This window comes from Rattus rattus, chromosome 4 (genome assembly GCF_011064425.1).
Source record: "Rattus rattus isolate New Zealand chromosome 4, Rrattus_CSIRO_v1, whole genome shotgun sequence".
Classification (NCBI taxonomy): Eukaryota; Metazoa; Chordata; class Mammalia; order Rodentia; family Muridae; genus Rattus; species Rattus rattus.
Genome location: NC_046157.1, coordinates 52,222,475 through 52,235,322, shown reverse-complemented (window position 1 = coordinate 52,235,322; position 12,848 = coordinate 52,222,475). Strand labels below are relative to the sequence as shown.

General features: G+C 51.1%; 1 protein-coding gene across 2 annotated transcripts in view; it reads right to left on the bottom strand.

The window, feature by feature from the left end:
* Window positions 1–3,241: 3,241 nt before the first annotated feature.
* Window positions 3,242–12,848, bottom strand: part of Rcan1 (regulator of calcineurin 1) — a 76,962-nt gene continuing 67,355 nt past the window's right edge. The window contains exons 1-4 of one of the 2 annotated variants that reach the window (XM_032900406.1): window positions 12,175–12,351; window positions 9,114–9,287; window positions 7,635–7,794; window positions 3,242–4,898 (exon numbers count right to left, since the gene is read on the bottom strand). In XM_032900406.1, the coding sequence (XP_032756297.1) occupies window positions 4,720–4,898; window positions 7,635–7,794; window positions 9,114–9,287; window positions 12,175–12,261 (600 nt within the window). In that variant the 5' untranslated portion in view covers window positions 12,262–12,351 and the 3' untranslated portion in view covers window positions 3,242–4,719. Of the gene's footprint in view, window positions 4,899–7,634; window positions 7,795–9,113; window positions 9,288–12,174; window positions 12,352–12,848 lie in introns of those variants that run through there. The other variant, XM_032900405.1, reaches the window with a different exon arrangement.

Genomic DNA, 12,848 nt, shown 5'->3' with positions numbered 1-12,848 from the left:
ATGAGGAGAGAAGGGACAGGGACAAAGAGAGCAGGAGAGGAGGAAGAACAAGAGAGAACAAGGGAGCAGGCAGCCCCCTTTATAATCAGGCACAGCTGGCTGTTGCCAGGCAACTGTGGGGCGGAGCATAGCTGGCTGTTGCCAGGCAACTGTGGGGTGGAGCTCAGACAGAATACCAACAGGTTTCATTGTTTTTCTATTCTTTGTCGGCAGCAACTCCTTTTTCATTCTTCAAAATCCTCATCTTTCCGTCCATTCACCCATCTACCTTCCCACCAATCCATATCCGTACACCCATTCACCAACCTATCTATACATCCCTACCCCAACCACCCAACCACCCTGTCTATCCAGTCTAACAACATACTTTCCCATCCATCCATCTATCCTTCTGTCTATCCATCCATCAGTCCATCCATCTATCCATTCACCAGTCGATCCTACTTGTACTCCACCAACTGATCTATCCACCGGTTCATTGACCCATCACTCTGATCAATTTAGTATCCATCGAGTGTGTTCAATGTCTACTCAGCCATCAGCGGCCTACCCCAAAATCCCGTGTCCACCCAAATTATGTTCAAGAAGAGCGGGACACAACGGGGCCCAGCAGACACACTGGCGTTGGTTTTCTAGGGAAGAGGCACTAAAGATGGAGATTTGTAGAGCAATACCGAGCTGGCTGATTACTCATCCCTATTTGTAGAGCACGGTGGGCCAGGCACTGTGATAACCGCCCATGACTGGGGCACCAACAAGCAGGACAGAGACAGGCTCGTTCTCTTGGGGTAGGCAACATGGCTGGCTAGGTTGGGGCATGTGGTAGTATCTAAGTGAAGTGCACATGAGAAATGCATGCGTGTGGTAGAACGCATAGTAGAGAACCAACAGCGTAGGACCGAAGGCTCAACGTCTGCCCGGCAGTCCCTTCCCTGAAGAACGAGGATCAATGCCCCCGTCTGAATCTCAGAGGGAGAGAAAATGTCAGCTGTGGGCACAACAACTCAGTCACTGGCAGATAACTTCCGACCTTCATACGTGCGCCATGATGAAAATGGCCGTTCACGAGCAACATGAAAGTTACCCTGGAGAAGATGGGGTGTGTGCAGAGGAAACCTGTCTGCCTGATGGCCACGTGACTCAATGAGTCAGAGTTTCCAGTGTGAATTACCTAGCGATTACGCAGAGAAGCACACTTCAAAGGAAACCCCCAGGTCCTACTTCAGATGCAGAAGCCCAGATACCAGGGAAGGGAGGATGTCTGAAGCCCAGGATCTTCCTCCTAAGGAATTTTGAGGTAAATTATTTGTGTAGTTTCCATCTGAGCTGCTGACTTTTGATGAGTGTTATTAAATGGAGGCAAATACTTCACGCTGAGGTAGACAAGGCCTGTTCGGTTTTACCACACCGCACCCACATGCTGAATTTCACCCTTTGTGATTTAATATTTGGTAAAGCTTGTTTACCACATGGTTGAGTTCTGTATGTCTCACCTAAAAATTAAAGCTCTCTGAAAAAACCGGATTTCCTGCGGACACTAAGTCATAGAACAACAGTCCGGGAGTGTCCTCTCCCCCATGCTGGGTTTGCTGATTGCAAATCCCCATCTGTGACCCTGAGCCTTTACAGTGTCAAGAACCACCTACCACACCCTGTTCACCGCATGCCAACGTTACGCTGACTTAGCAGTCATTCCAAGGAGTTTTCTGAATGACCCTAACTTACCAAGTCGGTCAGACACCCATGACATCTCTATGGCTTTCATATTAAGTGCTTTCTACATGTCGTGTGTTGGAGACTTGGTCCCCTGCATGTCACCTCAGATAGTGATACGATTTTGGGAGGTGGCAGAAATGTTAAGAGGTGAGGGCAAGCTAGAGGTCACAGGTCAGGGGTTGCAATGGGGTGTGTATACCTCCGAATGTGATACTTGGTCCCTAGTTTCTTCTCTTGTCTCTGCCTCCTGGCTGCTCTGAGGTGAGCAACCTTATTATGCCGTTGCACCGTGGTCTGCCTTACCAGGCCCAGGAGTGGGGTCAGCCAGCACAGTCTGGACCTTGGAACTGTGGGCTAAATCCTTCCTCCTTTAAACTCTTTCAGACCTATGTCGTAGCAGCGAATGTGAATCGCACACTGTGTAAGAACGACATTTGATCAACAGCCACGTACATCCTGACCCGCCAACCCTGCATCTGTCGCTCTCACAGAACTACTCAGAAGAGGTCTTCCACAGAGTGTCCGATGACCTGTGAGTTCTCCTCCAGGGTCAGCTTCCCTGGCAGCAGGGTCACCACTTGTCCATAGCAGCTTAGTCCGTTTACTGGGCACCACCTCAGCTTTCTTCTGGGATTATTTAGGAACTAGTACCTGGGCCAGCACACCACACAGTCTTGGTCATCTAGAATAATGGAGGAGAACCCCATGGTGTGTATTTAGAAAGATGTCCCTTCTATCTCTAGGTCAGTCAGTGAATCTGTTCAGTAATTAGCTCTGAGCAACTGGATTAAAAAGGGTAGCATGTAAAGTTCCACGGAGGAATATTTAATGTTGATCGTGATCAAGATTAATGTCTCTCTCCATATTTTAGCAAATAAATCATTAGCGAGCGAGGCTTTTGCGGGCTGGACAGCAGCTTTACCGCCCCTTTCCAGAGAAAAGGTGGCCAGAGTTTCAGATCCTCTGAACACTTTTTATCTAGCAGAGCAGGTAAAAATGCTTGCGGCTAAGAGTTCAATTCCTGGGACATGGTCAAAGAACAGACTGTCACCCGCTGTCCTCTGACCTACACCACAGCGGTGTGGGGTGTGACTACACACATACATCTATACTAAATACATGCTTGGAGATGTGGCCTACCTTCTTTTCTCTGCATATTCTGTCTCGTAGAGAACCCCTCAGACCAGCAGGCATTACTGGAGCTGGGGGTGTAGTTGGTGGCAGAAGTGCTTAGCTGGCACACGAGGCCTTGGATTTAATTTCCAGTTCTGTACATGAATGAACGAGTGAATGAATGCATGAGGGAGCAAGCAAGCAGCTCAGCAGAGCGATCAGTGCTGGTGAACGGGGCTGACAGCATCAGATCACCTGTCCCCTGTACAGAGACGCTGGGAACTTTAACCTTGGTTTTATCTGTTTGGCCCTTTCCGGAGTGACGTGTACTTGACACAGAATTATGAGTAGGAGTGGACAGACGAAGGCAGCCTCCTACACTGGCCCCAGAAAGAACATGACAGACACCTTCTCCAGAGGAGCTTATTGTGCTGATTTATTATACAATGCAGTTAAAAAAAATATCTTTGAGGTTGGCCTCTCCGGTTCAAAGTGCAGAACTAGAAACACTGGGTGTTGACAGGATGGCCGCCCACTTGTGCGAGCGAGCACTGGAAGCAGGGTTTGGAGAACATCAACCCATTTGCTCCTCAGGGGAAGCCACCTTCTGAGCTCCCGAGGCATGCACTGTTAACTGGCATTCAGCTGGCATTCGGTTATTCAGAGTGACAAACTTTGTAATGGCATCGTAGGACCAAGATAGAAGAATTCCTATTTGCCAGACACACACAATGACTAGAAAAGGAGAAATACCCAAACCGAGTGTCACTCCGCTGAAGGAAAGGGGAAAGGCACTGTGTCCCTCTAGGAACACATGGCTACGGCATACTCCACATGCTCCAGATTCACCCCATTAAACACATGACAGGAACTTAACTTCTACCACGCACAGGTCACGGGTGGCTTGAAACTCCCTCTGCCCTCTGTTCCCACCCAAGTACAGACAGGTATTAGGATAGCTCTTGGCTTTATTTACAAGTTCATCCTCATGTTTCCACGGGGGTGAAAAACTGTCAACCAACAGTTCCCAAAGAGGGTTTCGGCTGAGATTCACATACAAACCACTACATGAAGGGAACAATGGGGAACCCAAACACCCAAACCAAACCTACCCACCCGCAGCCGACTGGCACGAAACTGCTGCTCTCCCACCAGGTAAGCTAAGTTCTACTTCGAGATCAACTCATTTTGCAAGAAAGCACAAGTGACATGGTGCACTGGGCAGGGTGATACGTGGACGTCTCCAGCCGAGACCCCACGTGTGTGGGCACTGTGTGGAGACAGCCAGGACCAGGACACATGGTAAGTGTTTCAGAACTTTTCTAGCTTCCCAAGATGAAAACAACAGCACAACTTCCTACGTGAAGTCTTGAGACCCAGTAATACACATGCATGAACGTTAGACCACGAGGGAAGGAACGAGAAGGACAATTTCCACACGGCATGGGGGTTGTCCCACAACTTTCTGCACTGGACACTTAGTGGCTTTGGGGGGTGCCTCTGCCTACCAGTGGGGGCTGCACCCTGAATGTTGGCTGGAAACAGAAATCTCTCCCTGGCCACCAGTCAACCTGTCCTTCCAAAAACAGAACCTAGAAAAGAGCGAGTATGAGACACTATCAGTTTTCTCAGGATGTCGCCAGTGTCCTGTGTGATTGCCACACACTCAGTGGATGGCCTGGGACATTCCCAGATGCCATGGACATAGACTGAGGTGCGGCATCAGAACAAGGAGAGGAGGCCTTGACTCTCTTCTGAGCAACATGAACTGGAATTTCTGCCACAGTGGTCACGGCTGTTACCTCCAAAGCTATGACCAGCCACCTGCACAGTAAAAGATTCCTTCCCACGTGTGGGAATCAGAACACGCGTGTCGGTCAGTGTGCCTGTTCAGCTGAGGTGGATGGGTGTGTACTCTGGCCTCCGAGTCTGGATGATTTTTGGTTTGGGTCTCTTCATTCTCTCCATCTCCTCCTCCTCTTCCTCCTCCTCCTCTTGGTCACTCTCACACACGTGGACCACCACGCTGGGCGTGGTGTCTGTCGCTGCGTGTAGCTCGTACTTCTCTCCTGGGGGACGGAGACAAGAGCATGGTGAGTGGTGACCAGGGCTCGTCCTTGAGGAAGACAGGCAGGGACGTGGGAGGACACCAGGGTTTGCGTGGCCGCTTTCTGCCTGGCTTCTGATGGGCCGAGAGACTTGGCCAGGCCCAGCTTGCACCTGTGCCTCCCACATGGATGGCTCATTCACAAGATGGAACCTTGCCCCACAGAACTGATCTCGGTCAAGCACTGAGGGCAGGGAGGGAGGCAGAGTGTGTGTGTACTGTTAGCTAACCCTCTTCATGTCCACCCAGCATTCTCCGAGGGTGCTGTGGGGAGCTGAACCAGTACAGGGAAGATGAGCAAACGCCACTGTGGAAACCAATGTGCGACTCAAGAGCATGGCAGTGTCAAGAAGGTGCGAGGAAGCCCTGTGTGTGCACATGCACGCACACACGGACGCACACACGCACACGCATGTGCACGCGGCTGCCTTGAATCTGCCCAACCTTATCCTCCTTTCCTTACTTTGGAGTTTAAAGTTTTATGTAGTATGAACTTGTCTCAAACTCACTGAATAGTGCATTTGACCTTAGACTTCTGTTCCCCTTGCCTCGCCTTCTGGATGCTGGGACCAGAGGTTCTGTACCACCATGCCTGACTTATGTGACACTGGAGGCCAAGCTCAGTGCTTCATACCTGAGTGACACCCTCGGCCACACCATCATCTGTCTGTCATCATTTATCTGTCTATTTGCCATCTATCTATCCATTTATCATCTCTATCATTTATCTGTCATCTGTCCATCCACCCACCCATCCATCTTTCCTTTACTGGACCTGGGAGTGCTTCCTCATTTCCCTTCTGGGCTAGCCTGAGCTTGCCCAGCCTCAAGCACATCCACTGTGCTACAGCAAGGTTAGGATGGCCTTCTGTCGCCAAGGAACCTGGCTGGAAAGGAAGGGTCTGGGATAGCCCATGAGGGAGTCTGCACTGGAGGTTGAGGGGAGCAGCATGGCTGAGTGGCTGCCGTGGAGAGAGAGCGAGCGGAAGACTTGTCCAGGGCTCTCACTTCTTTGTGTCCTTTACCTCCTCTGTAAATGGGGCAACAATGGCACCGATGGGGCCAATTCCCGGAGAGAACAAATCCAAAATACCCACAACAGGCTTGCTGGGACCCACATGCCTGACGAATGCCAGGTAGATTTGTGCTTTATAAATGGAGGGTGCTGGGGATGCAGACTAGAGAAGAGGTGCTCGCCAGCGGATGCAAGGCCCCGCGTCTGAACCCTATTGTCTAATCGGCTAAGTCTTGAGCGGATGTAGCAGTTTGGTGGGGCCTCCCTGCTTTCTAGTCTAAGGCAGCATGGCCTCTACCTGACCAGGGAGGCTAAAAGCGAAGGAGCTTCGGCTCCCTGAGTGTTGCTGGGAAAGCTGTGAATGGAGGCTTTTCTATAAGTATCTGCCCTTGGCCCAAATGCAGAGCTGAGATAATATACAAAACACACACACACAATAACACACATAAACACACACAATAACATACAAAAAACATATAACATAAAACCTACAGAAACACACATACATACAATGACACAGAAACACATACATAATACAATAACATACAAAAACATACATACAGTAACATACAGAAACACACACATATATACAATAACATACAGAAACAAAGAGAAATAGCTTCGCAGATGAAGGTCAGACTGTTCTCGGCAGGCCTTCTCCTGAAGGCTGACTGAAACATGTTGGCTCTGGATGTGGAGAATTCAGTCAAGGCCCTGGAAGGAATGTTTCAGTCCCGTCAGCCCTGGTCTGGGTTCTCAAAGACAGAAGGTTCACCAAGATTCCCGCCTCTGGAACAGTTTGGTCCCTTGCGGCAGATGACGACTGTGTCCATGAGTGACACACTCACACTCCCCACCCTCAGCTGCGCTAGGGGCTGCCATGGCGAGCCATCTGCTTGTCCACACAGGCTGTTTCCAGTCTGACCTTCAAGCTACAATTAGCACTAGTAATGCGATTCTCAGTTTGGGCCACGGGAGGAATTTCCATTTAGGCCTTGTTCTCAGAAATGTAATCTTTCAGCACGAAACTGCTGATGGGCCATGAAAATAAAACCTTTGCCCTAAAGGCACATCCGATGTCTGTGAAGGAGAAACGGAGAGCCGATGGGCAGTGTTCATTCGCCTGGCTGTGTGGGGCGACAGAGATGCTCACATCCTGCACCGTAGCCTTTCCTCCCACCCAGTCTCCTGTCGACCAACCAATCCATAGGGCAGGAGCCACCGACACTTTAGTATTTCCAAACCGCAGACACTCAGCACTGAGCACCGACTGGGGGCCAGGCACCATGCAGAGTGCTGTTTACGGGCGACATTATCTGTGGTGTGCGGTTCCAATGGACGAACTCGGTCCCCACCATGCCCTGTGTTCTCCTCCCTCTCACCCACTGAGGAAGTCCAGTAGGAATGATGGCTGACATGAACTCCCTAGAAGGGAACACCACGATCTGGGGCCTGGAGTGGGCCACACAGGTGTGTCCACTGGGTGATGGGACAGATTCAGGGGACACTTGGGGGGGACAGTGGCACACAAAACCCTGCTACCACCTCCAGGAACCCTTCGAGGAGCACACACTCTGGCGCCAGCTGCAACAATGTGGAATAACGCAGGGGTCATGTGAGGTCCGAGGGGACCCCAGTCTCCCACACCTCCCAGACACCCGCCCACCTGAGGGTGCCTCTTACCTGGCCCCAGCTTGGAGATGGCATATAAAAGATCGTAGTTGATGACTGGGGTAGCGTCTTCTACTTGCTTCCAGCCAACAGGTGGAGAGGCAGGGGGAGAGATGAGAAACTGTTTGTCTGGATTGGGCGGAGCCAGGTGTGAACTTCCTATGTGTAAAGTCTGAGGAGAGAAATCAGCCCAGTGTGCAGCAAGGTCACAGCAGTTCCTGAGGCTTTTAGAAGGCAAGCATACAAGGGCAGACCAATGGCCAGGCAGTGGACCAGGTATGATTCCAACCATGAAGTGGTCTGTACAGAGGTGAGGGAGGGACTGAACTCTGGTTCTGGTGCCTGTGTTGAGTAAACGTCTCAAGTGACAACCCTGGATGAAAACTGAAGCGGGGAAGACTTATCCTGACTCACGGTTCAAGAGGACGCAGCCATCGTGGGGAAGGCAGAGCAGACTTCACGGTAGCTATTAGGAGCACGTGGTGCCAACCGGGAAGCAAAGACAGCTTCAACCACAAGTGGGGCTGGGCTCTAATCCCTCAAGTCCACCCCTCAGGGATCTAATTCCTTTAGGTAGGCTCTGCTTCCTAAAGTTCCCTAAGTCCCTAAAACTGTGCCAGTGAGGACCCAAGTACGCAGACATGAGCCCAGGAAGGGCTCTTCATGTCAAACTCTACCAGTGCCAACAGGTGGAGTGAGCATGCCATCGGGGCTACGCTGTAAGCTGGCCGGAGGTGAGCAGAGACAACTTTAGAAGAAAGGGAGCGGCCAGTGTTGAGCTCAGAGGAGCTCATTATCAATGTCTGTGGGGTTCAAAAGCACAGTAGGATCTCTGGGGGTGGAGGAGGAGTGCAGAGCCTGACAAAGACTGACTTTACCTTGGGAATAATAACGTTCTAGAAGCTGCAATCTACCAGTCCCTGCTACAATATCAGACGGAAGTTGGGAGCTGCCTTGAAGGTGTACCAGAGGTTGGTAGGACAACGGACAGACCCCCCACAGCCCCCTTTTCTGCACCTCAGCCAAGAGTCTCAACCACCTGATAACCCCACCCCTGCCCTGACTGACAGCCCTGTGCTGATCTGAATACAGGTTTCCAAGGTGAAGCGCTGTTGGAGCCCGTGAGAACCTGCACTAGCTTGAGACAGCTCTCTACAGGACAGGTCCTTGGCCTAATCCCAGAGAGGCTCACCAGTGTGCAGGAGGAGCCAGCAGTGACCTGTCCCTGCCCCCCACCCAAAGCTCCCCGGTTAACTGGTTAACTCAGAGAGCCTGCTTTCCTTCATTCATGATTTAACTCAGGAAGGCCCAGGCCCACTGTCACCTTCCCTGGTTCCTTCAGACACAGGTGAGACGGTGAGAACTCAGGGAAGCAGCCCTGCCTTTCTTGAGGTGGGCTCTAGGTTTCCAGTGTAACAAATTGACGTGATGTATAAGGTGCTTCCACCCAGAAGAGCAGAGGGAGGAACCCGCGAAACAGTGAACACTCACCTGGGCAAAATACAGCTTCATCTCCTTCCCCAGGAACTCTGTCTTATGCAGCCGCAGCCTGGCGTCCGCCGCAGACAGGGGGTTGCTGAAGTTTATTCGGACACGCTTGAAGCTCTTAAAATACTGGAAGGTGATGTCCTTGTCATACGTCCTGAAGAGGGATTCAAATTTGGCCTGAAAAATAATAAAAGGGTGTAAAATTCACTGTGTCCTCAGTCCCTGTCCTCCTTGGTGAAGACGTGAGTTGTCAGTCACTTCAAGGACTCCAAATGTCTGTGTTAGGAAGGAGACTTTGCTGTTTATTATGTTGGGGCTGGGAGGCTTTGTACACAGATAAACACGAGCCAAGGCTAGACTCACTCAGATGATCTTATAAGAAGGGTAGAAGGCACGATTCAGTCTCCCCAAACCACCTAAGCAGAACAATTCCCAACCCTTCCCAAGGAGGGACAAGCATTTTCCAAGGAGGCACAGTCAGGCTGCGCACTGTCCTAAGGCTGACATCCCACGACTTCCTCCCACTAGCCAACTCCATCCCGAGTGGACACTGTGCTCTTCCAGAATCTCTTTAGGGCTCAAGGCCCTGCAGCGACTTGAAGGGTAGAGGAAGGGTCGAGAGGAAGAACCTTTTGAAAAACTGAAGAACAAGGATGATAGCCTTAAAAGGAGATCTTCTCACTCCTTAAAGAAGCTCTCGGTGAACCCCACTGTGGTTTCCTCTCAGTCTGTTACTTTTTAACTCTCTGGAAGAACACTGTTTAGAAGTGAATGTGGTGCAGATGGGCTCTGCTCCCGGCGATGGCTTTCATGCAGGTGCTCCGCTCACCCTGGTGTCCTAAGGGCTGCTGAGAATTACGAAATACCACGAGCTCTTAGCGTGGAAAGCCCAGATTTGGGGATTACAAGCTTGGCTCTTGGCTTCTGGAAAAACCTCAATCAGCCTCCTGGAAAAGGCTGCGGAGCCGCACCCTCTCCTGCGGCAGGGCAGAGTGTGGGAGGGGAGGAGAGGAGTTGCACCTCCTGGGGACTCCAGGAGGACTCTGTGAGCTTTCAGATGCCAGGTGGTTTCTGAGTTCCTCTCTACAGGCTAAACACCCAGGGCAGTCTGGGGGGACTTCTGGAAGGAGGGGTGTTGAGGCGGCTGGCAGGGATCCTGCATCCTGAGAGGTGCTCTCTGTCAGGAGACCACCCGAGGTACAAGATGGTGGTACACTGTTCACAAGCCCATCCTGGACATGGAGGCCGGTGGGAAGGGAGCAGGGGATTCTGAGTCGGCCATCTTTGGGAATAAAGGCCTAATGACCCACACCTGCAGCATCCTTTCTTTGAGGCAGGGGGTTGGGAGCCCACAGGTCTTCCTGCCTTGCTCTCTACATCCCTTGGCTTTTCTTCACCCCAGGAGCTTTCCTGTGAGTCCCACTAGGGACTCTGCAGAGGAGGTTTGGAGAAAGCAGAGCTGACTTCTGACCTGGATGCCTCTGGGCGAATTCTCCCATTTCTCTCTTGGGCATGGGCGAGTTTCTGGCTTAAGGGTTTCTTGGTAAAGCAGAGATTACACATGACCTCATCAATAGGCACCGTGACTAACTGTGTAGTTTTGAAGTTATGATTCAGAATTTGGGAGAGATGACTTTGGTGAATATTTTTAGAATGCAAGTCAGGGCTCAGAACCAAAGCACCAGAGAACACACATTGCTGCTAAATCCACACCACCACACACCACCACACACTACCACACACCACCACACACTACCACCCTCTACCACACCCCACCACACACCACCACACACCACCACACACACACACACACACCCACACCCCACCACACAAACACACACACACCACATACACACCACACACACACACACACACACACACACCACACCCACACACACACACCACACCTCACACACACCACACACACACACCACACACAACCACACACCACCACACCACACACACACACACCACACACCACACACACCACACACACAACACCACAAACCCCCCACCCCACACCCCCACACACCAACACACCAGCACACACCACCACACACCACACACACACACACACACACACACCAACACACACCACCACACATCACCACACACCACACACACCCCCCAAAACACACACCACCACACACCACACACCACCACACACCAGCACACACACACCACGCATACACCTTATTTGTTCTAACAGTAGGTACCCAGCAGTTACAGTTGAATCGCATCTCTACCCAATTAAGAAACAACTGAGTGATTCACTTGTCAGGCTAATGATATCCAGCACAGCAAGTCTGTAGTATGTCCATGAACACGATGTGTTCGACAATCAGGTTCAAGACTACTGTCCCAGGGTCTCAAACACACACAATTAGCTAAAATACTCAAACCCTCTAAGGTCCTAGTATTGCTCGACTATAAAGCATAGCACACAAGCACCATCCCCACAGAAAACCAAAAACCCAGAACATAGTCAATATTCATTCGCATGATTCTTATTAAAGATCAAGTAGCTGGCTTGGCAGTAACCGACGGGAGGAAAAGCCTCTCACGTTTTTACGGAACAGCAAACAAGCAGTGAGTGAGGTGCCTGATTACCTGGTGAGAGCTGCTCTCATCCTACACTGAGCTTTAATATTTGCTTTGTCTGCATTTTTCTCTCTCCTCGGAAGGATCTGGAAGCTGGAAGCAGACTCTTGCCATTACTGTAAAAAGGGGACCCATTCACAGCATATATTTCCCACGAGGGACTCGGGCACAAGAGCTGGAAGCAGCCTCCCTCCGAAGTTCACAAGAGCCCTGTGTGGCCACACACAACGTCCGAACCTCCCGCGCAAGGAACCTGGGGGCATTCAAAGACGGAGCGCTACCCAGATCCAATCCCAGTTAATTCTTCAGGCAACAGCCTCTGATTTTCAAGGCTGTAAATACTTTGGGGCTTACTTGATAAACCCCCAAGGGAGAGCCACCCACCCCTGAGTATTTCGGCTAATTGTCCCAATTAGCCTCGTGCTTGGAAAATGCTCAGAAATCAGTTTGTCGGAAGGCTTACCCTGGTCTCACTTTCGCTGAAGACATCACCGTTTGCCACACAGGCAATCAGGGAGCTAAAATTGTAGTTAAAGTCCCTAAAATGCATTCTGCTTTTTCAACGGGCAGACGCTTAACGAACGACTCACTCACTCGCAGTCAAGCCCAAGCTGGAGGTTCCTTTGCAAGAGAGAGAGAACACGGATCCTTTCTCCAGCCACAGTTTATAAAGCTCCTCCGAGAGCCGGCCCCCTGGGGGCGGGGAGGGCTCGGCTTCCAGAGCGTCCTGTTTAGACAGCAAATTCCTGAGTCAAGTCCCGCGTGCCCTCAGGCAGACAGGGACAAAGTGTAAGTTTCTACTGGAAAGAGGTGACGTCAACACCCTAGTCATTTTCCCTATGCTAATTACCTCTGCTCCGAGGGTGGAAAAGGCCGCTAAGGTTTGCTGAGCCTCGAAGCTTTACCGCCCGCCCCTCTTGCGGCATAGTTCCCACTGGTAGTAATTCCACTCAGCCACCCGGACAACATGCTTCTGGGGCTGAATGGGGCGGGCCCTGCTTAAGATGGAAAATGTTACAAAGGAGGGACGAAGGTCTGTGGCTGTAAACAGCAATTAGCCTCCAGGGAGTCCTGAGGCTTTGAGAGACCTGGCAACACAAGTCTTGCTAGCCCTATTATTTCCTGAAAAACCTCAAT